The sequence below is a fragment of the Nerophis lumbriciformis genome, linkage group LG26 (assembly GCF_033978685.3).
Source record: "Nerophis lumbriciformis linkage group LG26, RoL_Nlum_v2.1, whole genome shotgun sequence".
NCBI classification, from domain to species: domain Eukaryota; kingdom Metazoa; phylum Chordata; class Actinopteri; order Syngnathiformes; family Syngnathidae; genus Nerophis; species Nerophis lumbriciformis.
Window position 1 is genome coordinate 9,480,019 of NC_084573.2, and position 24,281 is coordinate 9,504,299.

The 24,281-nt window shown below is 40.9% G+C and overlaps 3 protein-coding genes across 3 annotated transcripts; all 3 read left to right on the forward strand.

Annotated features, from left to right (window-relative positions):
• Positions 1 to 6,596: 6,596 nt before the first annotated feature.
• On the forward strand, positions 6,597 to 7,535 carry LOC140679828 (trace amine-associated receptor 1-like). The gene has a single exon (XM_072916112.1). The coding sequence runs from the start codon at positions 6,597 to 6,599 to the stop codon at positions 7,533 to 7,535; it is 939 nt and encodes a 312-aa protein (XP_072772213.1).
• A 3,062-nt stretch (positions 7,536 to 10,597) lies between these two features.
• LOC133623490 (trace amine-associated receptor 1-like) lies at positions 10,598 to 11,541 on the forward strand. Its single transcript, XM_061986696.2, has one exon. The coding sequence runs from the start codon at positions 10,603 to 10,605 to the stop codon at positions 11,539 to 11,541; it is 939 nt and encodes a 312-aa protein (XP_061842680.2). The 5' UTR covers positions 10,598 to 10,602.
• Positions 11,542 to 14,964: 3,423 nt separating this feature from the next.
• Positions 14,965 to 15,908, forward strand: LOC133623489 (trace amine-associated receptor 1-like). Its single transcript, XM_061986695.2, has one exon. The coding sequence runs from the start codon at positions 14,970 to 14,972 to the stop codon at positions 15,906 to 15,908; it is 939 nt and encodes a 312-aa protein (XP_061842679.1). The 5' UTR covers positions 14,965 to 14,969.
• The last annotated feature ends 8,373 nt before the right edge of the window (positions 15,909 to 24,281 follow it).

Consider the following 24,281-nt stretch of genomic DNA (forward strand, 5'->3'; position numbering starts at 1 on the left):
CTGGGTGTGTGTGTGTGTGTGTGTGCTGAGAGCATAAGCGTGCTTGTGTGTGTGTGTGTGTGTGTGTGTGTGTGTGTGCGCTCGCTTGTGTGTGAGTGTGTTGCTATTGGTGACGGTGGAGTCCGCGGGGAGAGACGGAGGGGGGGAACAAGGTGAATTAGATAAGGACATGACTCGAGCATGTCGCGCCTGCGAGAGACTATTCAAACAACCCGCCCAGACTTTGACTAAGCCAACGCCCCCTACTCAAGTGCCAAGAGAGGGAGGTACTCACACGCCCTCTCTAAGCCATCGGCTCAAATTCTTAACCCCCTCCTTTGCACGTCTGACCATTTCCCCCCAGTAGATAACAACCCCTCACGTGCACAACAGACATTCTTGAATAATACACAACAGAGGCAGACTTTGTGGTCTCCTGTAACCGCTAAAGGCTCGCTGGAAGGCTACATTGACAAACAACCACATGACCCACATGCATACAACACACGCTCCAAAAAGGTAGAAGGACATGCATATCCAATTTTTCCTGAAATTAGTGGCCAATTTCAAATTATAAGACTTTTGCTGTTGCAGACATGCAATCCATTGTTGACAAACTCCCACCTGTGTCTGAAGGAGGGAGTCTTTGGCTTAACACGTTAGACAAACTAACAGCGGGATACACTCTCTCCGTAGCAGACTTTAGAGGCATTTTGTATCGTTGTGTTTCCACACAAGATGGCCAAAATATGGAACAACAAGCAGGATTATTGGCTGAATCTTCGACTTCACCGGTAACACCGTACATAAGAGGCATAGCCACTGCTATGCGCAGTCTGTTTCCTCTTCCGTGTCAAAATGCCACTCCTACATATCGGTGGAAAGATGGTGAGTCACCTTATGTATTTATAGACCAAGCTAAAGAGCAGTGGTCACGTGCTACAGGTGTGCATCCCAGTAAAGAAGGGGAACACCGACAGTTTTTTAGACGAGCCGTACTTGACGCAATGCCAACTGTGGTGAGACGCAGGATGGATGATAACCCTGATATACACGGTGCCAAAAACAACACATGGCAGGGACATCTTATTCATCACATGCAAAATTGGACAGAGCAGGATGGTGGTAGAGTAACAAGGAAACAACTACTTAAATTACAGATCGCTGAAGATGAAAAGTTAAAAGAACCAAAAGGTCAAAGATCAGCTAGCGTATATTCAGCAGTGGGTGACCTTGCTTTTGAGTCCCAGCAGGTGGAGGAAAGAATCCTCAACAGACGTGCGACCAGACGGTTGGACTCGGGTGGTGGACACGGTGCTTTAAGGCCAAGACAGGGTGAAAACTGTTTCATTTGTGACCAGCCGGGTCACTGGCAACGTGAATGTCCTAACTCCTCTGAACGAGACAGGCTCCCAATTGCAGCCAAAACATCATACAGGCATGGCAAAGGACGCCCAAGGCAGAAGCCCCAGCAGGAAATACAGACAGGCCCCCTGCTGGACAGAAGTGTCAACGGACAATGTTATCAGTTTGTGATTGACACTGGTGCCACCCACTCATTTCTGAATGCAGAGGTACCAAAGAAACTGTGTGCTTCCTTTTTGAAGGTCGAAGGCTTCGCTGAGGTCACAAGAATGTTACCGGTCACCAAACCTCTTCCGGTTCAGATTGCTGGACACACACTGAAGCACCCCTTTGTGGTTGACCTGCACACACCTTGCCTAATTGGTAATGACCTCCTTTACAGACTGTACCCTGACATTCAATATCGCACAGAAGGAACCTTCCTGGTGTTACCTGACGGCTCAACCACCAAGCTGCGACACCACTACCAAAGCTCCTCCATGAGCTCATACCACAGCCTGAAACACCAGAAATGGCTGACATCTCCAACTGCTCCATCAGTGAAAACCCTGGCTGACTGAGATGCTTCAGTGTGTACCGCCACCCGACTCGCCTCATGTTCATGCCAGGAGGCCTTTGACTCCTTTATATTTATATATGTTGGAACTCAGGGTGTGGCTGCTCATGTTGACATATCTTTGCTCCAACTAGCATGGTATAAGATGGACACAATTGCTGTCCCACATTGTTCCCTTGCTCTTTGCCCCGCCTACAAAACCAAAGACTTAGGTCCAATGATAAAACACGGCGTAGCTGCCACTCATTGCACCGACACCCAAAACCACATTTTCCTCTTGTTTAAGTTTTCTGTTAGACACATAGCTATGGGCTGCACTTTGGACACCCCGACTGTAGGCTACGAGGAGCTAGCAGCTACACAACAGCTGAGCTAAAACGACACATTACATTTAAGCATATCAAACAATTATAGTTGCTTATTACATACACACAGTCGCCATGACAAAAGTCTGATAGAAAGTATTCAGTAACAAACGTGTCCGCATCATTCGACTTTCTACAACATGAGCTTGACTTAATTTGTTATTGTGGCCACCAGGGGTGGTAAAATTTCAAATTACTATTGCGAAGGCATCCGCCATAAGGTTAGTATTTTTCTAGTATTTGTGTCGATATAAATATAGGCATATTTTGAAGCTTTCACCATATTGAATAAGGTACATAAAATTTAGGATTTAGTTGAGTTTGAGTTATTTCTGATTTCGCTAAGGGGTCCCCTACCCTAATACCACCCTCCAGTGGTCCACAGAGACTGAAATGCCCGCCTGCAGCTCGTGCAGAACTCTGCTGCTCGTCTGCTAACACAGACCCGCAGACGTGAACACATCACCCCTATTTTAGCGTCCCTTCACTGGCTCCCTGAGCGTTACCGAATACATTTTAAACTCCTTTTATTTGTTTTTAAATGTCTAAACAACCTCGCGCCAACCTATCTCTCCGACCTCCTTCAGCCTTACTGCCCCACCCGATCCTTAAGATCAGCCGATCAGCTGCTGTTGACGGTCCCTGACACAAGGCTGAAGCTTAGAGGTGACAGAGCTTTCGCCGTTGCTGCTCCCAAGCTCTGGAACAACCTACCCCTGAGTGTTAGACAAGCCTCCTCTCTTCCTGTTTTTAAATCTCTCTTAAAAACATACTTTTATTCCATGGCTTTTAACACTGAGTGATATCCATCCTGCAATGGCACCCCATAATACACCTGCTGTGATCCTGTTTTTATGTTTTTATGTTTTTATTAATTCTATTTTAATTTTTTTTTTTTTTATTGTGTTCTGTTTGTGTTGTGTTGTGTTTGCTCGGTACTCGTTTTATCTTTTAACCTGTTCATTGTACAGCACTTTGGCTACCCCTGTGGTAAATTTTAAATGTGCTCTATAAATAAAGTTGATTTGATTTGATTTGATTTGATGACTTTCATTGACCTCAAACATGACCTGTCCTCCGCCCCTGCTCTTGCTGTACTTGACTATTAGCTGACCTTTTTCTTAGATGTTTCTGAAAGTGATAGTATTACTGACCCAGTCCCTTTTTCAGAAACAGAAGGGGGAGGAGGTGAGGGTGGATTCAGACTCTTGGATTCAGACTCCGTACAACAAAAAAGCTTTAACAATATTCCTGTGGGTAAGAAGTTATAACTAAATTGTTGTAAGTTTGTAAATTCAACTTGAAAATAGCCATTTTGCACATCGATAGTAGTTTAGTAAATCAATTTGGAATATGGAGGAGGTGAGGGTGAACCGTGTATAGTTTTTGACTTCATTGATATGATCAATCCGGTGAAAGGGAAAAGATACTTGCTGACTGGTATTGACAATCACAGTGGTTGGCCGGAAGCAACCCCAACCTCAAAAGAGGATGCAAAATCAGTAATTAAATGGCTTGTGAATGACCTAATTCCCCGACATGGTTTCCCCAAAAACATTAGGTCAGACAAAAGCACCCATTTTAAAATTACTCACTTAGCTTTGGTCGAAAATGCTCTTGGACTAGAACACAGGTTCGGTTTGGGGTACAATCTTCAGTCCAAAGGTAAGGTTGAAAGGATGAACCAGAACATCAAAAACGAATTGGCTAAAATCTGTGCACAGACCAAATTGAATTGGATTGACATGTTGCAATTAGCGTTAATGATCATTCGAATGTCCGTGAATAAAACTGTTTTACCGCCCTTTGAGTTTTTCACCATATGAACTGCATACAGGTCAGCCCCTCAACAGAATCAACACCCCCCTGGAAGAAGGAATCAGCGTAAAACCAAAATGGTATTTTACACAAAATGCAGAATTTGTGTGCCAGTTCTTCTGTACAGATTCGAGGATGACAGCCCGCCACTCCAGATTCCCTTCCGTCCACTGAGAGGGTCAAGATCAAGGTCATCAAACGCAAGTGTACGGAGCCCAGGTGGCATGGTCCCTTCAAGGTCGTGGTACGGACGTCCCACCCCCTTCGACTAGCTGGTACAGGGGACACCTGGTACCACCTCTACCTCCGCACTCCCGCGGAGGAGCCTGCCACGGAAGGGGCCCAGAAGACGACGCTGAGAGACACCTCCCTCCGTTGAGCTGCCGTCTACCGTCGTGTAGATCTTCCAGATTTTCTACCTACATTACTCTGATCAACTTCTATATTGTATACCATTGCTTGAGACCAGTCCATAGGAAAAATGTTTCTTAGTTTTTCTTGCTTGTTTTCAGCATAACTATTTGCGTTGTTACATTAAGTGAAAAGTTTGATGTTTATCCCCGTCTCGTTGCCTGAATTACTCTGATTTTGATTTCTGAAAGGCAGGATGTTATACCCAGTAGGATTCCCTGACGGACTGGTGTTTGGGCTTGCTCTACTGACCTTGTGTCTCAGTTCTTCCTTCTCGACGACAGTGACTGACAAGTGTCTTAGAACGTACGGCGGACTTGAAATAGACTGGGTCAAGGGGGACAGCAAGACGTACTTTTTTGACCTATGCAGTGTGATTAAGTGCGAGGGTCAAACACCTGTTCGCACAGGGCAATGGAGGTTTAGATTGCATTCATTCCTTATTCATTTAAAAACTGCATTTTGTGTTCACTTGTGTTGTCTTTGACTAATATTTAAATTTGATCTGATGTTTTTAGGTGACAAATATGCAAAAAAAAAAATTAGGAAGGGGGCAACACTTTTTCCACACACACACACATTTATATATACATATATACATATTAGGGTTGTACGGTATACCGGTATTAGTATAGTACCGCGATACTAATGGATCATATTCAGTACTATACCGCCTCTGAAAAGTACCAGTCCACCACTCCCTCGCGTCCCCCGTCAGGCATGTTTGGCAGCGCACAATCACGAAATACTTACAAACAGACACAGTGTGTAGACAGAAAAGGGAGAACGGACGCATTTTGGCTTAAAAACTAACGATAAAGGTGAAGTTATAACACTGAAACGCCCTCAGGAAGAGGTGCTTTAAGACATGACTAGCTAACTAGCGGCTAACGTCCATCCGCAGTCTGCAGTGTTTTATCTACTTCTAAATCACTGATCCTGGTCTCCATGGCAACAAATAAAATAAGTTTCTTACAAGTATCATCCGTGCAGGATGAGGAATAGCTAAACATGCTTCACTACACAACGTAGCTCACCGGCGTCAAAATGTAAACAAACGCCATTGGTGGATCTACACATGACATCCACTGTAATGATACCAAGTACAGGAGTGTATCTAGTCGATACTACTATAATTTTTGGCATCACAACATCTTCTTTCGTTTAAAAAAAAACAACTATATTATGTTTATAAACCCAGGAAATATGTGCCTGGACGCATGAGGACTTTGAATAAGACCAATGTATGATCCTGTAACTACTTGGTATCCGATTGATACCCAAATTTGTGATATCATCCATAACTAATGTAAAGTATCAAACAACAGAAGAATAAGTGATTATTACATTTTAACAGAAGTGTAGATAGAACATGTTAAAATAGAAAGTAAGCAGATATTAACAGAAAATGAATAAGTAGATTAATAATTCATGTTCTACCACTTGTCCTTTATAATGTTGACAAAATAATAGAATGATAAATGACACAATTTGTTACTGCATACGTCAGCAGACTAATTCGGAGCCTTTGTTTGCTTATTTACTAATAAAAGAAAAGTTGTCTTGTATGTTCACTATTTTATTAAAGGACACACTTGCAATAAGAAACATATGTTTAATGTTTGTGAAAATAAAACAAATAATGCAATTATTTGTGGTCCCCTTTATATAGAAAATAATCTATATAAAAATTTTGGTACCGGTGCCAAAATATTGGTTTCTGGACAACACTAATACATATATTTTTTATTTATTTGTTTCTTTTTTTCCCCTGAATATACCATCAATTCTGGCCTTTGGAAAGTTCCGAGGCTGCAGTAGTGTTTCCTTGGCACCGACATCAACAAACTACATTTTTACATCCAATTGGTCAAGTGAAGAATGAATATGTTATGCAAATGAGATAGACACCGATATAAAACATGAGTGCACACACTAACAAGGTTGGACACGATGTGCAACTTCAACAGTTGATGAAGTGGTCATCTAAGACAGGTGCAGTATGCCACACTGAAAATGACTGATATGATCGTTTGCACTTAGTATTTGATCTGATCTAATCTGCCATAATGATAACTGAGATGACTTTCAGGTACAGAAACATGGCACCAGAAGGCAACAAAACAGAGGTCATGATTTCCTGTCAACCATATGTTTCCTGTGTTTTACTGAGAATATTCCCTTACTTGATAGGTGTTGTCATCATATGTGGAAACCTCCTCATAATCATGTCTGTCATTTATTTCAAACAGCTTCACACTCCTACTAACTATCTCATTTTCTCTCTGGCTGTGTCGGACTTACTTATTGGTCTTTTAATCATTCCTCTCAACGCTGAATTCAACATGGATTACTGTAGGACCCATGGAGGTTTGGTTTGTATAGCGCAACAATGCATTAGAGTAACACTGACCACAGCTTCTATTCTGAATTTAATGTGTATTTCTATAGACAGATACTACGCAGTGTGTAAACCTCTGGTATATAAAACTACAATCACTTTTAATGTCGTTGTGTTCATGATCTTGTTGAGTTGGAGTTCTTCATTTCTACTGTCCATTGGTTTTGTGGTTGCAGAAATAAACTATGCAAAATGTGGAGAAAAGTGTTACATTGATGTTTTTATTGCGAATGTTTCAGGGCCCATCTTTACCTTTTACCTTCCTATGATCATAATGCTGTGTATATATGCAAAGATCTTCTTTGTAGCGCAGAAACAGGCACGCAGCATCCAAAACAGAACCTATCCCAACAGGACTGTCAGGAAGACGGAGGGAAAAGCCACCAAAACTCTGGTTATAATTATGGGTGCCTTTCTAATCTGTTGTAGTCCTCTCTTTATATTTGTGATGATTTTGTTTATTAACAAGGTGTCAGTGTCAGTTGAAGTAATCGACTTTCTTTCTTGGTTGATGATGTCAAATTCTCTGCTCAACCCTTTCATTTATGCTTTCTTTTACAGCTGGTACAGGTCTGCTTTTAAAAAAGTTATATCTGGAAAAATATCTTTAGGTCATTTTTCACACATCAGACTTGAATAATATGATGTCAGGATGCGTGAAACCGAATCCCAGAACACAATAAAGACTGTTATAGCTCACTTGCAACACATCTCTTTATTTAACTGTGAATTCAAAGTGCATAATAACTTCAACTCAATGCTTTAAATTGATATATATATATATATATATATATATATATATATATATATATATATATATATATATATATATATATATATATATATATATATATATATATATATATATATATATACACGGTGGCAGAGGGGTTAGTGCGTCTGCCTCACAATACAAATGTCCTGACTCTGAGTAGTCCTGGGTTCAATCCGGGGCTCGGGATCTTTCTGTGTGGAGTTTGCATGTTTTCCCCGTGACTGCATGGGTTCCCTCCGGGTACTCCGGCTTCCTCCCACCTCCAAAGACATGCACCCGGGGATAGGTTGATTGGCAACACTAAATTGGCCCTAGAGTGTGAATGTGAGTGTGAATGTTGTCTGTCTATCTGTGTTGGCCCTGCGATGAGGTGGCGACTTGTCCAGGGTGTACTCCGCCTTCCGCCCGATTGTAGCTGAGATAGGCTCCAGCGCCCCCCGCGACCCCGAAGGGAATAAGCGGTAGAAAATGGATGGATGGATGGATATATATATATATATATATATATATATATATATATATACGTATATATATATATATATATATATATATATATATATACGTATATATATATAAATAAACATTGAGCTAAACGACGTCCCTGTTGTCTGTGCTGTCTTTTTCCCCTGTACAAACCGTAACAGTTCCCCTTTAATCATAAATAAAAATAGAATACAGGAGTTTGCAAATCCTTTTCAACCTATATTCAATTGAATCGACTGCAAAGACAAGATACTTATCGTTCAAACTGGAAAACTTTGCTATTTTTTGCAAGTATTATCCTTTGGAATTTGATGCCTGCAACATGTTTGAAAAAAGCTGGCATAAGTGGCAAAAAAAAAAACTGAAAAAATTGAGGAATGCTCATCAAACACTTATTTGGAACATCCCACAGCTGAACAGGCTAATTGGGAACAGGTGGGTGCCATGATTGGGTATAAAAGCAGCTTCCATGAAATGCTCAGTCATTCACAAACAAGGATGGGGCGAGGGTCACCACTTTGTCAACAAATGCATGAGCAAATTGTTTAAGAACAACGTTTTTCAACCAGCTATTGCAAGGAATTTAGGGATTTCACCATCTACGGTCCGTAATATCAGAGTCTGGAGAAATCACTGCACGTAAGCAGCAAGGCTGAAAACCAACATTGAATGCCCGTGACCTTCGATCCTTCAGGTGGCACTGCATCAAAAACCGACATCAGTTTGTAAAGGATATCACCACATGGGCTCGGGAACACTTCAGAAAACCACTGTCAGGAACTACAGTTCGTTGCTACATCTGTGAGTGCAAGTTAAAATTCTACCGTGCAAAGCGAAAGCCATTTATCAACAACACCCAGAAACGCCGCCGGCTTCTCTGGGCCCGAGCTCATCTAATATGGACTGATGCAAAGTGGAAAAGTGTTCTATGGTCTGACGAGTCCACATTTCAAATTGTTTTTGGAAACTGTGGACGTCGTGTCCTCTGGAACAAAGAGGAAAAGAACCATCCGGTTTGTTTACGGCGCAAAGTTTAAAAGCCAGCATCCGTGATGGCTGCAAAGGGCCAAAATCCTCCACAGCACTGGAAGAGACACTTTGCAAGTTATCGCAAACGCTTGATAGCAATTGTGTAGACAGAAAAGGGAGAACGGACGCATTTTGTCTTAAAAACTAAAGATAAAGGTGAAGTTATAACACTGAAACGCCCTCAGGAAGAGGTGCTTTAAGGCATGGCTAGCTAACTAGCGGCTAACGTCCATCCGCAGTCTGCAGTGTTTTAGCTACTTCTAAATCACTGATCCTGGTCTCCATGGCGACAAATAAAATACGTTTCTTACAAGTATCATCCGTGCAGGATGAGGAATAGCTAAACATGCTTCACTACACACCGTAGCTCACCGGCGTCAAAATGTAAACACTGTAATGATACCAAGTACAGGAGTGTATCTAGTCGATAATACTATAATCTTTGGCATCACAACATCTTCTTTCGTTTAAAAAAAAAACTATATTATGTTTATAAACCCAGGAAATATGTCCCTGGACGCATGAGGACTTTGAATAAGACCAATGTATGATCCTGTAACTACTTGGTATCCGATTGATACCCAAATTTGTGGTATCATCCATAACTAATGTAAAGTATCAAACAACAGAAGAATAAGTGATTATTGCATTTTAAAATTTTTATTTAGATAGAACATGTTAAAATAGAAAGTAAGCAGATATTAACAGAAAATGAACAAGTAGATTAATAATTCATGTTCTACCACTTGTCCTTTATTATGTTGACAAAATAATAGAATGATAAATGACACAATATGTTACTGCATACGTCAGCAGACTAATTAGGAGCCTTTGTTTGCTTACTTACTAATAAAAGAAAAGTTGTCTGGTATGTTTACTATTTTATTAAAGGATAAACTTGCAATAAGAAACATATGTTTAATGTACCCTAAGATGTTTTGTTAAAATAAAGCCAATAATGCAATTTTTTGTGGTCCCCTTTATTTGGAAAAGAATCGAAAAGTACCGAAACAATTTTGGTATCGGTACCGGTGCCAAAATATTGGTATCGGGACAACACTTATAAAAAAATTTTTTTTTAATTTTTTTGTAAATATACCATCAATTTTGGCCTTTGGAAAGTTCCAAGGCTGCAGTAGTGTTTCCTTGGCACCGACATCAACAAACTACATTTTTACATCTGATTGGTCAAGTGGAGAATGAATATGTTATGCAAATGAGATAGACACCGATATAAAACATGAGTGCACACACTAACAAGGTTGGACACGATGTGCAACTTCAACAGTTGATGAAGTGGTCATCTAAGACAGGTGCAGTATGCCACACTGAAAATGACTGATATGATCGTTTGCACTTAGTATTTGATCTGATCTAATCTGCCATAATGATAACTGAGATGACTTTCAGGTACAGAAACATGGCACCAGAAGGCAACAAAACGGAGGTCATGATTTCCTGTCAACCATATGTTTCCTGTGTTTTACTGAGAATATTCCCTTACTTGATAGGTGTTGTCATCATATGTGGAAACCTCCTCATAATCATGTCTGTCATTTATTTCAAACAGCTTCACACTCCTACTAACTATCTCATTCTCTCTCTGGCTGTGTCGGACTTACTTATTGGTCTTTTAATCATTCCTCTCAACGCTGAATTCAACATGGATTACTGTAGGACCCATGGAGGTTTGGTTTGTATAGCGCAACAATGCATTAGAGTAACACTGACCACAGCTTCTATTCTGAATTTAATGTGTATTTCTATTGACAGATACTACGCAGTGTGTAAACCTCTGGTATATAAAACTACAATCACTCTTAATGTCGTTGTGTTCATGATCTTGTTGAGTTGGAGTTCTTCATTTCTACTGTCCATTGGTTTTGTGGTTGCAGAAATAAACTATGCAAAATGTGGAGAAAAATGTTACATTGATGTTTTTATTGCGAATGTTTCAGGGCCCATCTTTACCTTTTACCTTCCTATGATCATAATGCTGTGTATATATGCAAAGATCTTCTTTGTAGCGCAGAAACAGGCACGCAGCATCCAAAACAGAACCTATCCCAACAGGACTGTCAGAAAGACGGAGGGAAAAGCCACCAAAACTCTGGTTATAATTATGGGTGCCTTTCTAATCTGTTGTAGTCCTCTCTTTATATTTGTGATGATTTTGTTTATTAACAAGGTGTCAGTGTCAGTTGAAGTAATCGACTTTCTTTCTTGGTTGCTCATGTCAAATTCTCTGCTCAACCCTTTCATTTATGCTTTCTTTTACAGCTGGTACAGGTCTGCTTTTAAAATAGTTATATCTGGAAAAATATCTATAGGTCATTTTTCACACATCAGACTTGAATAATATGATGTCAGGATGCGTGAAACCGAATCCCAGAACACAATAAAGACTGTTATAGCTCACTTGCAACACATCTCTTTATTTAACTGTGAATTCAAAGTGCATAATAACTTCAACTCAATGCTTTAAATTGATTTATATATATATATATATATATATATATATATATATATATATATATATATATATATACACGGTGGCAGAGGGGTTAGTGCGTCTGCCTCACAATACAAATGTCCTGACTCTGAGTAGTCCTGGGTTCAATCCCGGGCTCGGGATCTTTCTGTGTGGAGTTTGCATGTTTTCCCCGTGACTGCATGGGTTCCCTCCGGGTACTCCGGCTTCCTCCCACCTCCAAAGACATGCACCTGGGGATAGGTTGATTGGCAACACTAAATTGGCCCTAGAGTGTGAATGTGAGTGTGAATGTTGTCTGTCTATCTGTGTTGGCCCTGCGATGAGGTGGCGACTTGTCCAGGGTGTACCCCGCCTTCCGCCCGATTGTAGCTGAGATAGGCTCCAGCGCCCCCCGCGACCCCGAAGGGAATAAGCGGTAGAAAATGGATGGATGGATGGATATATATATATATATATATATATATATATATATATATATATATATATATATATATATATATATATATATATACTGTATATATATATATAAATAAACATTGAGCTAAACGACGTCCCTGTTGTCTGTGCTGTCTTCTTCCCCTGTACAAACCGTAACAGTTCCCCTTTAATCATAAATAAAAATAGAATACAGGAGTTTGCAAATCCTTTTCAACCTATATTCAATTGAATCGACTGCAAAGACAAGATACTTATCGTTCAAACTGGAAAACTTTGTTATTTTTTGCAAGTATTATCCTTTGGAATTTGATGCCTGCAACATGTTTGAAAAAAGCTGGCATAAGTGGCAAAAAAAAAACTGAAAAAATTGAGGAATGCTCATCAAACACTTATTTGGAACATCCCACAGCTGAACAGGCTAATTGGGAACAGGTGGGTGCCATGATTGGGTATAAAAGCAGCTTCCATGAAATGCTCAGTCATTCACAAACAAGGATGGGGCGAGGGTCACCACGTTGTGAACAAATGCATGAGCAAATTGTTTAAGAACAACATTTTTCAACCAGCTATTGCAAGGAATTTAGGGATTTCACCATCTACGGTCCGTAATATTAGAGTCTGGAGAAATCACTGCACGTAAGCAGCAAGGCTAAAAACCAACATTGAATGCCCGTGACCTTCGATCCTTCAGGTGGCACTGCATCAAAAACCGACATCAGTTTGTAAAGGATATCACCACATGGGCTCGGGAACACTTCAGAAAACCACTGTCAGGAACTACAGTTCGTTGCTACATCTGTGAGTGCAAGTTACAATTCTACCGTGCAAAGCGAAAGCCATTTATCAACAACACCCAGAAACGCCGCCGGCTTCTCTGGGCCCGAGCTCATCTAATATGGACTGATGCAAAGTGGAAAAGTGTTCTATGGTCTGACGAGTCCACATTTCAAATTGTTTTTGGAAACTGTGGACGTCGTGTCATCCGGAACAAAGAGGAAAAGAACCATCCGGTTTGTTTACGGCACAAAGTTTAAAAGCCAGCATCCGTGATAGCTGCAAAGGGCCAAAATCCTCCACAGCACTGGAAGAGACACTTTGCAAGTTATCGCAAACGCTTGATAGCAATTGTTGCCCCTAAGGGTGGTCCAACTACTTTAGGGTCAAACACCTGTTCGCACAGGGCAATGGAGGTTTAGATTGCATTCATTCCTTATTCATTTAAAAACTGCATTTTGTGGTCACTTGTGTTGTCTTTGACTAATATTTAAATTTGATCTGATGTTTTTAGGTGACAAATATGCAAAAAAAAAAATTAGGAAGGGGGGCAACACTTTTTCCACACACACACACATTTATATATACATATATACATATTAGGGTTGTACGGTATACCGGTATTAGTATAGTACCGCGATACTAATGGATCATATTCAGTACTATACCGCCTCTGAAAAGTACCAGTCCACCACTCCCTCGCGTCCCCCGTCAGGCATGTTTGGCAGCGCACAATCACGAAATACTTACAAACAGACACAGTGTGTAGACAGAAAAGGGAGAACGGACGCATTTTGGCTTAAAAACTAACGATAAAGGTGAAGTTATAACACTGAAACGCCCTCAGGAAGAGGTGCTTTAAGGCATGGCTAGCTAACTAGCGGCTAACGTCCATCCGCAGTCTGCAGTGTTTTATCTACTTCTAAATCACTGATCCTGGTCTCCATGGCGACAAATAAAATACGTTTCTTACAAGTATCATCCGTGCAGGATGAGGAATAGCTAAACATGCTTCACTACACACCGTAGCTCACCGGCGTCAAAATGTAAACACTGTAATGATACCAAGTACAGGAGTGTATCTAGTCGATATTACTATAATCTTTGGCATCACAACATCTTCTTTCGTTTAAAAAAAAAACTATATTATGTTTATAAACCCAGGAAATATGTCCCTGGACGCATGAGGACTTTGAATAAGACCAATGTATGATCCTGTAACTACTTGGTATCCGATTGATACCCAAATTTGTGGTATCATCCATAACTAATGTAAAGTATCAAACAACAGAAGAATAAGTGATTATTGCATTTTAACAGAAGTGTAGATAGAACATGTTAAAATAGAAAGTAAGCAGATATTAACAGAAAATGAACAAGTAGATTAATAATTCATGTTCTACCACTTGTCCTTTATAATGTTGACAAAATAATAGAATGATAAATGACACAATTTGTTACTGCATATGTCAGCAGACTAATTCGGAGCCTTTGTTTGCTTACTTACTAATAAAAGACAAGTTGTCTGGTATGTTTACTATTTTTTTAAAGGACAAACTTGCAATAAGAAACATATGTTTAATGTACCCTAAGATGTTTTGTTAAAATAAAGCCAATAATGCAATTTTTTTGTGGTCCCCTTTATTTGGAAAATAATCGAAAAGTACCGAAACCATTTTGGTACCGGTACCGGTGCCAAAATATTGGTATCGGGACAACACTTATAAAAAAAATTTTTTTTAATTTTTTTGTAAATATACCATCAATTTTGGCCTTTGGAAAGTTCCGAGGCTGCAGTAGTGTTTCCTTGGCACCGACATCAACAAACTACATTTTTACATCTGATTGGTCAAGTGGAGAATGAATATGTTATGCAAATGAGATAGACACCGATATAACACATGAGTGCACACACTAACAAGGTTGGACACGATGTGCAACTTCAACAGTTGATGAAGTGGTCATCTAAGACAGGTGCAGTATGCCACACTGAAAATGACTGATGTGATCGTTTGCACTTAGTATCTGATCTGATCTAATCTGCCATAATGATAACTGAGATGACTTTCAGGTACAGAAACATGGCACCAGAAGGCAACAAAACGGAGGTCATGATTTCCTGTCAACCATATGTTTCCTGTGTTTTACTGAGAATATTCCCTTACTTGATAGGTGTTGTCATCATATGTGGAAACCTCCTCATAATCATGTCTGTCATTTATTTCAAACAGCTTCACACTCCTACTAACTATCTCATTCTCTCTCTGGCTGTGTCGGATTTACTTATTGGTCTTTTAATCATTCCTCTCAACGCTGAATTCAACATGGATTACTGTAGGACCCATGGAGGTTTGGTTTGTATAGCGCAACAATGCATTAGAGTAACACTGACCACAGCTTCTATTCTGAATTTAATGTGTATTTCTATTGACAGATACTACGCAGTGTGTAAACCTCTGGTATATAAAACTACAATCACTCTTAATGTCGTTGTGTTCATGATCTTGTTGAGTTGGAGTTCTTCATTTCTACTGTCCATTGGTTTTGTGGTTGCAGAAATAAACTATGCAAAATGTGGAGAAAAATGTTACATTGATGTTTTTATTGCGAATGTTTCAGGGCCCAACTTTACCTTTTTCCTTCCTACGATCATAATGCTGTGTATATATGCAAAGATCTTCTTTGTAGCGCAGAAACAGGCACGCAGCATCCAAAACAGAACCTATCCCAACAGGACTGTCAGGAAGACGGAGGGAAAAGCCACCAAAACTCTGGTTATAATTATGGGTGCCTTTCTAATCTGTTGTAGTCCTCTCTTTATATTTTTGATGATTTTGTTTATTAACAAGGTGTCAGTGTCAGTTGAAGTAATCGACTTTCTTTCTTGGTTGATCATGTCAAATTCTCTGCTCAACCCTTTCATTTATGCTTTCTTTTACAGCTGGTACAGGTCTGCTTTTAAAATAGTCATATCTGGAAAAATGTCTTTAGGTCATTTTTCACACATCAGACTTGAATAATATGCTGTCAGGATGCGTGAAACCGAATCCCAGAACACAATAAAGACTGTTATAGCTCACTTGCAACACATCTCTTTATTTAACTGTGAATTCAAAGTGCATAGTAACTTCAACTCTGACTCTCTATTTTACAAATGCTTTAAATTGATGTGTAATACTTCTATTCAAGGTTTCTTTTTTGTTCTTTCATACACACTCCTGAAAGTAATTATTAGTGTATATAGTACTTTATAGATTTCCTCCAACACCAGTCAAGACCAAAACTGTGAGGAGAACATTACAAGTGGGCAATACCATTATTACCTACATGCCTGTTAATACCAACATGCCCGTTAATACCTACATGCCCGTTATTACCTACATGCCCATTAATACCACTTTACCCGTTAATACCTACATGCCAAAAGCCAGCATCTGTGATGGCTGCAAAGGGCCAAAATCCTCCACAGCATCAGAAGAGACACTCTGCAAGTTATCGCAAATGCTTGATAGCAGTTGTTGCCCCTAAGGGTGGTCCAACTACTTTAGGGTCAAACACCTGTTCGCACAGGGCCATGGAGGTTTAGATTGTATTTATTCCTTATTCATTTAAAAACTGCATTTTTGTGTTCACTTTTGTTGTCTTTGACTAATATTTAATTTAATTTGATCTGATATTTTTAGGTGACAAACATGCAAAAACAAATTAGGAGGGGGGGCAACACTTTTTCCACACACACACACACACACACACACACACACACACACACACACACACACACACACACACACACACACACACACACACACACAAGCACAGAACACAGCCGAAGAAACATGGTTACAAAATGAGTGAGACACACAACAGATACTACTGTAAATACAAAGACAGCGTCAAGTATGCAAAATTAAACACATTTTTTGTTAATATTTTGCTGTATCGGTCTGATATTTGTAAACGATGTCCCTGTTCAGCTAAATTTGTTGGTTTTCTGACATGGACTTGTTTCTTCAGCATTGTCCACACGTTTAAGTCAGGACTTTGGGAAGGCCATTCTAAAACCTTAATTCTAGCCTGATTTAGCCATTCTTTTACCATTTTTGACGTGTGTTTGGGGTCATTGTCCTGTTGGAACACCCAACTGTGCCCAAGACCCAACCTCCGGGCTGATGATTTTAGGTTGTCCTGAAGAATTTGGAGATAATCTTCCCTTTTTCATTGTCCCATTTACTCTCTGTAAAGCACCAGTTCCATTGGCAGTAAAACAGGCATAATAAAAACAGGCGTAATAATTACCAATAATTACTTTTGTTAAGTTCCACTGAAGTCACCTTTAAAAAACTGAAAACAAGAAGAATACTTTAAAAATTAATAATAAAAAAATGTAAAAGGTTACTTGAAAACTCACCTGCTCTAGGGAAAAAACTGTAAGAATAGTGCACACAAAAACCTTTTGAACGTTTGATGGATTTTACAGAATGTGACGGGACTCTAGTCACCATCAGGCAGAGTCCGGTTGACATGCTTAGATTATATTTATTGTGCGACAACTACCAAAACCACAGGGCAAAACACAGCAAAAAATGGACAAAATAAACTGCAGTTGGAAAAAACAGAAAATACATTTACAATGGACAAAAAACAATCACATTCCATATTAATTGCTGGTGCACAAATAATAAATAAATAAATGGGTTGTACTTGTATAGCGCTTTTCTACCTTCAAGGTACTCAAAGCGCTTTGACACTACTTCCACATTTACCCATTCACACACACATTCACACACTGATGGAGGGAGCTGCCATGCAAGGCGCTAACCAGCACCCATCAGGAGCAAGGGTGAAGTGTCTTGCTCAGGACACAACGGACATGACGAGGTTGGTACTAGGTGGGGATTGAACCAGGGACCCTCGGGTCGCGCACGGCCACTCTTCCACTGCACAACAGTCCAATAAGTACTCAAAAGGAAAAAAGGAACAAATAGGCCTTTTTCCACCAAAAGTTCAGGCACTTAAAGTTCCTGGAACGTTTAGTTCCTGGAACCATTTTTTCCTGTCGACCTGTATGCTTTGTGTGTCCAATGCATTTCACGGTTCAGGTAGTTTATGCAAATCAGGCTGATGACCAGTGTTGGGTTAGTTACTGAAAAGCAGTAACTAGTTACAGTTACTAGTTACTTCATTTCAAAAGTAACTCAGTTACTAACTCAGTTACTTACACCAAAAAGTAATGCGTTACTGTGAAAAGTAACTATTTAGTTACTTATTTTTTCTTTTTTTTTTAAAGCTCCAATTAATGCCCTTTTAGCCTTCATTTCAGTACTGTTATTGCACTGGAGAATAATACAATCTGTTGATCAACTTGACATGCATTTGCATCACTCAACTCTGCTAAGCCATGTGCTCTACATACAACACACAAAGACAAAGATATGTTACAAAGGCCGATTTGTTTCTGGCCAGAACAAATTGACAAAACTATTTTAAATAGCTGCAACATAACATACATAAGTAACAAACAGCATAATAACAGCATAGATGTAAACCAAGAAAGGCACACACTACATACACAAAGTCTAACCAGGCATTTTCTTCCTCAAGTAATTCTTATACAAAATCATGTCTGAAACCCAGAACACTACACATTTCCCCAGTTTTAGTTTAGAGATAAGGAAAGATTGGCCTGGCCCACTAGGATCCCTCTTTATGTTTGTGAACTTTATAGTCTATACATTTAGAGTGATGTGATAATCAAACACTCTAGAAGTCTGGAATGAAAGAGTATATAAGAGAATTGACAGCAACGTTCCCTCTCAGGAGCGCGCATGTGCAATTGCGCACTGCTCAAGCGTCCTCTGCGCACGGCAAATCTATGCCATGCACAAAATCAAATAAAAAAATAAGCGCATAACAATTTTCGACACGACACGGACACGACAGAGAAAACCGTTTTCGTCATCATTGTTCAAATATTGTAACGTCTGTCGAGACGCTTTGAGGACATGAATTCCATCCATCACTTTACTGAGCAAAACTCTTTACTGTCGGCCATAAACACATCACCAAAACATTAGTAAAAAAAATGATATCTAGCAAAAGTGGTCATTTTCTGCAGTACAAACCAGACCAAAAGCAACTTTGTTATATCAACAGCAGACGCTCGCTCTCTCACGTGCGCCAACACTTGCACATATGGCACTTAGCCAGTGATGCGTTTACAGCCACACAAAAAGTCGGACAACTCCAACACCACACATAAAGTGTCATTCCAGGTCGTTACACTATGATTTACCAATCAAATGTGTGCTTATTCTAGTGTCATTTATTAGGAATCTTAATTTATAAATATTAATCATTAAATGCTGTTAGTATATTAAATAAATACTAATAAAAATATATTTTTTACAAACAGGAAGTTGCAGGAATGTACACATGATCCCCTGCTTACATCTCATTGTGTAACATGTGAATGTTTTAATGGGAACTAAATGCAATGTCTGAAAGGGGTACAAATTATTTCCAAAGCAGGACCTCCACCCAGACAAACAATACAAGTACACAGTTCATGAAAAACAATATTTGTTGTTATTGTCATTATAAGTGGGCCTAAACACTTCTATTAGAAATGGAAATGACTGCTGTCATTTGATTATAATAATAAGAGAATGTTGTCTGTCTATCTGTGTTGGCCCTGTGATGAGGTGGGGACTTGTCCAGGGTGTACCCTGCCTTCCGCCCGAATGCAGCTGAGATAGGCTCCAGCGACCCCGAAAGGGACAAGCGGTAGAAAATGGATGGATGGATGGAGATGTAAGTTGTTATTTAGTGAGGTTTGGGACAGGTGTGCTGCTGGTGTAGCCACAGTGTGCACGTCTAAAGTTGCTCACATGGACTCCACTCAATGCTCAGGGAGTTTTTGCGTTTGCTCACACATGAGCTACTCAGTGGCCTAGTGGTTAGAGTGTCCGCCTAGAGATCGGTAGGTTATGGGTTCAAACCCCGGCCGAGTCATACCAAAGACTATAAAAACGGGACCCATTACCTCCCTGCTTGGCACTCAGTATCAAGGGTTGGAATTGGGGGTTAAATCACCAAAAATGATTCCCGGGCGCGGCCACCGCTGCTGCCCACTGCTCCCCTCACCTCCCAGGGGGTGATCAAGGGTGATGGGTTAAATGCAGAGAATAATTTCGCCACACCTAGTGTGTGTGTGACAATCATTGGTACTTTAACTTTAACTTTAACAATTAGAGGGAACATTGATTAAAGTTAAAGTTAAAGTTAAAGTACCAATGATTGTCACACACACACTAGGTGTGGCGAGATTATTCTCTGCATTTGACCCATCACCCTTGATCACCCCCTGGGAGGTGAGGGGAGCAGTGGGTAGCAGCGGTGGCCGCGCCCGGGAATCATTTTTGGTGATTTAACCCCCAATTCCAACCCTTGATGCTGAGTGCCAAGCAGGGAGGTAATGGGTCCCATTTTTATAGTCTTTGGTATGACTCGGCCGGGGTTTGAACTCACAACCTACCGATCTCAGGGCGGACACTCTAACCACTAGGCCACTGAGTAGGTTGACAGAGTGTGTACCTTCAGCGGTGAATGGTGGTGGTGGTGGAGGTGAAGTGGCATCAGAGTCTCTGTCTCTCTTTACTTGCTTCGTCGAAGCATGTTGCTTATGTAGCTTGTTTCAGCAGATTTGAATTGCTGTTTTGGGCAGTAGATGGCATCTTTGATCCAAAGCACAATTTACATTTAACTAAAATGTTATTTTCTTTGTGCTCGACAAAAGAAAAGTAGTGAAAATATCTCCATGTTAGCAAACTCGACTTCTGGCTCCGCCATGATCAGACACGCCCCCCCCCCCTCCCCACACTCACACTCAGACACACCCACACAGAGCGCATGTCTCTCTCTCTTCTCCGGCTTGTGACACAAGAAGAATAAAACACACTTTATACTACATAAAAAGTAACGTAAAATAACGCAGTAACGCATCATGTAGTAACGGTAACGGAGTTACTGAATATAAAAAAATAACGCGTTAGATTACTAGTTACCGCCGAAACTAACGGCGTTACAGTAACAACACTGCTGATGACGTATGTATGATAGTGTATTTCCACACTGACACCTTTTAAATAAACAGAAAATATTAGGTCAGAGTTCTTTTACTAAAGTGTAAGTAAATAAAATGCAAAGAAACAAAATAGAAAAACAATATGATTTAAGAAAAGTAGTTTGGTGGCTCGGAACAAAGTGAAGAGACACATTTGTGTTGCAAATTGGTGGGTCGGAAGAACTAATATAATCCCTTTAAAAGTGTTGTGATGCGGAAGAAACAATTTGTTCTTTTTTATAGAACTCAAAACCTATTCAAAATGATTTAAAGCAGCACCAAGTAACTTTTCAACCTTCATGAGAGCTGAAGATCCTGGCCAGTTGAAGCCATCAGGACCACATCTTCTGCAAAAAGCAGAGACCTAATCCTGCAGCCACCAAACCGGATCCCCTCAACACCCTGTGTTCTGTTCTGTTCATAAAAGTTATGAATAGAATTGGTGACAAAGGGCAGCCTTGGCGGAGTCCAACCCTCACTGGAAACGGGTCCGACTTACTGCCGGCAATGCAGGCCAAGCTCTGACACTGATCATACAGGGAGCGGACCGCCACAATCAGACAGTCCGATACCCCATACTCTCTGAGCACTCCCCACAGGATTTCCCGGGGGACACGGTCGAATGCCTTCTCCAAGTCCACAAAGCACATGTAGACTGATTGGGCAAACTCCCATGCACCTTCAAGGACCCTGCCGAGAGTATAGAGCTGGTCAACCATTCCGCGACCAGGACGAAAACCACACTGTTCCTCCTGGATCCGAGGTTCGACTATCCGGCGTAGCCTCCTCTCCAGTACACCTGAATAGACCTTACCTGGAAGGCTGAGGAGTGTGATCCCACGATAGTTGGAACACACCCTTCGGTTCCCCATCTTAAAGAGAGGAACCACCACGCGATGTTGCAGAGTCTTGTCAACCAAGACAGCCCCACAGCATCCAGAGCCTTAAGGAACTCCGGGCAGATCTCATCCACCCCCGGGGCCTTGCCACCAAGGAGCTTTTTAACTACCTCAGCAACCTCAGCCACAGAAATAGGAGAGCCCACCACAGATTCCCCAGGCACTGCGTCCTCATAGGAAGATGTGTTGGTGGGATTGAGGAGGTCTTCAAAGTATTCCCTCCACCGATCCACATCAGCCGCAGTAGTGGTCAGCAGCACACCATCCTCACCATACACGGTGTTGACAGTGCACTGCTTCCCCCCCTGAGGCGGCGAATGGTGGACCAGAATCGCTTCGAAGCCGTCCGGAAGTCGTTTTAGCACTATGATTTATTATATATATACATATAATAACAAAGAAAAATATAAATTAAACAAGGGAATGGAGTGTGACAAAAATCCAAGAGTGTGTGTGTGAGACTATGTGTGGAGATTAGCTGTTGTGTGTTACCAGGAGTGTGGAGCGAGAGGCGGAAGGCCCGGAGGGGAAAGGCAGGCTCGAATGTCCGTGAGACAAGCAGAAAGTCGGGGGCTATAGCGGGGCGTAGGTGGTCCGTGTCCAAGCAGGAGGCCGAGATCCAAGAGGCAGTCCGGGAAGCAGAAGAACGAGGAATGACGAGACACACAGCTCGTCAACGTGGGAACGAAGATCTGCAGTTGGAGCGACAAGGAGGACACAGAGAGCATAGAGTGCGCATAGAGCAAGACGTAGCTTACTGTACGGGAACAGATGATTACATTCTGGCCCGGAACGCAGGATCTGCACTGGCTTAAGAAGCCCAGGAAGATCATTACTGTCAGGTTCAAACACTGATGACATCTATTAAACAAGACAGGAGGCAAAGAATCAAACAGAGGCAGAATTCAATTTGGACTCAATATTGAGGAGAAAACGTGTCGACCTGTAACCTCTTACAGTGTCACCCACGCTCTGCCAAAAAATTGCATTCCTCCTTCTTTATTTGACTTTCTCCCCCCACCTGACCACAGCTGCTTCCTGAGGGAAGTGGGCCGTAAACAGCGTTGCCTTTGGTTACCGAACAGTTCAAAAGAAGAGGTCGCAAAATAGTTCGAAAAGAGTTCCATAAAATAGTTCAAAGAGAGTTCGTAAAATACTTCAAAAAGAGTTCGTCTGGAAATTGGGAAGATCCTGCCATCTGTCCGCTTTGAAGTCACAGTGGAGTTTTACGAGCCTTCCTCCTGGTAGGCCCCAAAGACAGCTCCCATCCCCCTGCCAGGAACTCAATGTAATACAAAGCTTTTGTGATAATTTAGAAACAATTATTCTAACAATTACCGACAGGTGCGCTGAGTGCTGATTGAGTGTAGCTTCTTGCTGCCGCCAGAGTGACGCGTGCAGGAGATGAGCTTGATGAGATGAGATTATTTGTCTAGGGTACACTTATGAATGATGAAAAATGATATCTACCGTATTTCCTTGAATTGCCGCTAGGGCGGTAATTAATTTAAAACCTCTTCGCACTCCGGCGCTTACCAAAGGCATGCGATAAATGTAAGCATGCGCTAATTAATTTAAAACCTTTTCTCACTCCGGCGCTTACCAAAGGCATGCGGTAAATTTAGGCCTGCGCTTATAAATTTGAGTGTGATGTAAGGATACCATCATAAACTTTATTATGTTCTTACCTTTACTTATAAATGAAGTCCATGCGCAGCTCCTTCTGAACAAAAGCATCGATAACTTGTTTATAGAAGTCTTCCTTATCTTTCTTCAGTTTTAAAAGTCTCTCTGTCTCGATGGAGATCTTCCTTTAATTATTACCTCCTGCTTCGATTGAAAGTCCAGTTTAGACAACTGTTTTATTTTAGATATGTAATCCTTCATGTTAAAAGTGCAAGCGAGAGGAAAAAATAAACGATCGCTGCCAACTGTTGCTGCTTGTTGTCACTTCTTCTGCAGCCGAGTATTCGCAAGAAGGATCACTAGCGCCCTCTACCACCAGGAGGTGGGAGTCATTTAATGACTCATATTTGACACACGCAGCTACGGTATATTAATAAAACATAGCTGCTTACTGTTCTTTTTTGCATATTCAATAGCTTGGACCTTAAATCCTACTGAATAGCTCTTTATCTTCTTCCCTTTATGCGATTTCAAATTATTGAAATCAGCCTCCCCCATTTTGAAAATGATGACAGGTGAAGTGTCACTCGTGACGTGACGAGTTTGACCCAGCGGAAATTCAAGGCACATGCTAATTATTTTGCGAAACGAGTTTGACCCGGCGGAAATTCTAGACATGCGCTAATAAAAATAATATTTTGCGAAACGAGTTTGACCCGGCGTTGATCCTGAGCCGGCGGTAATGC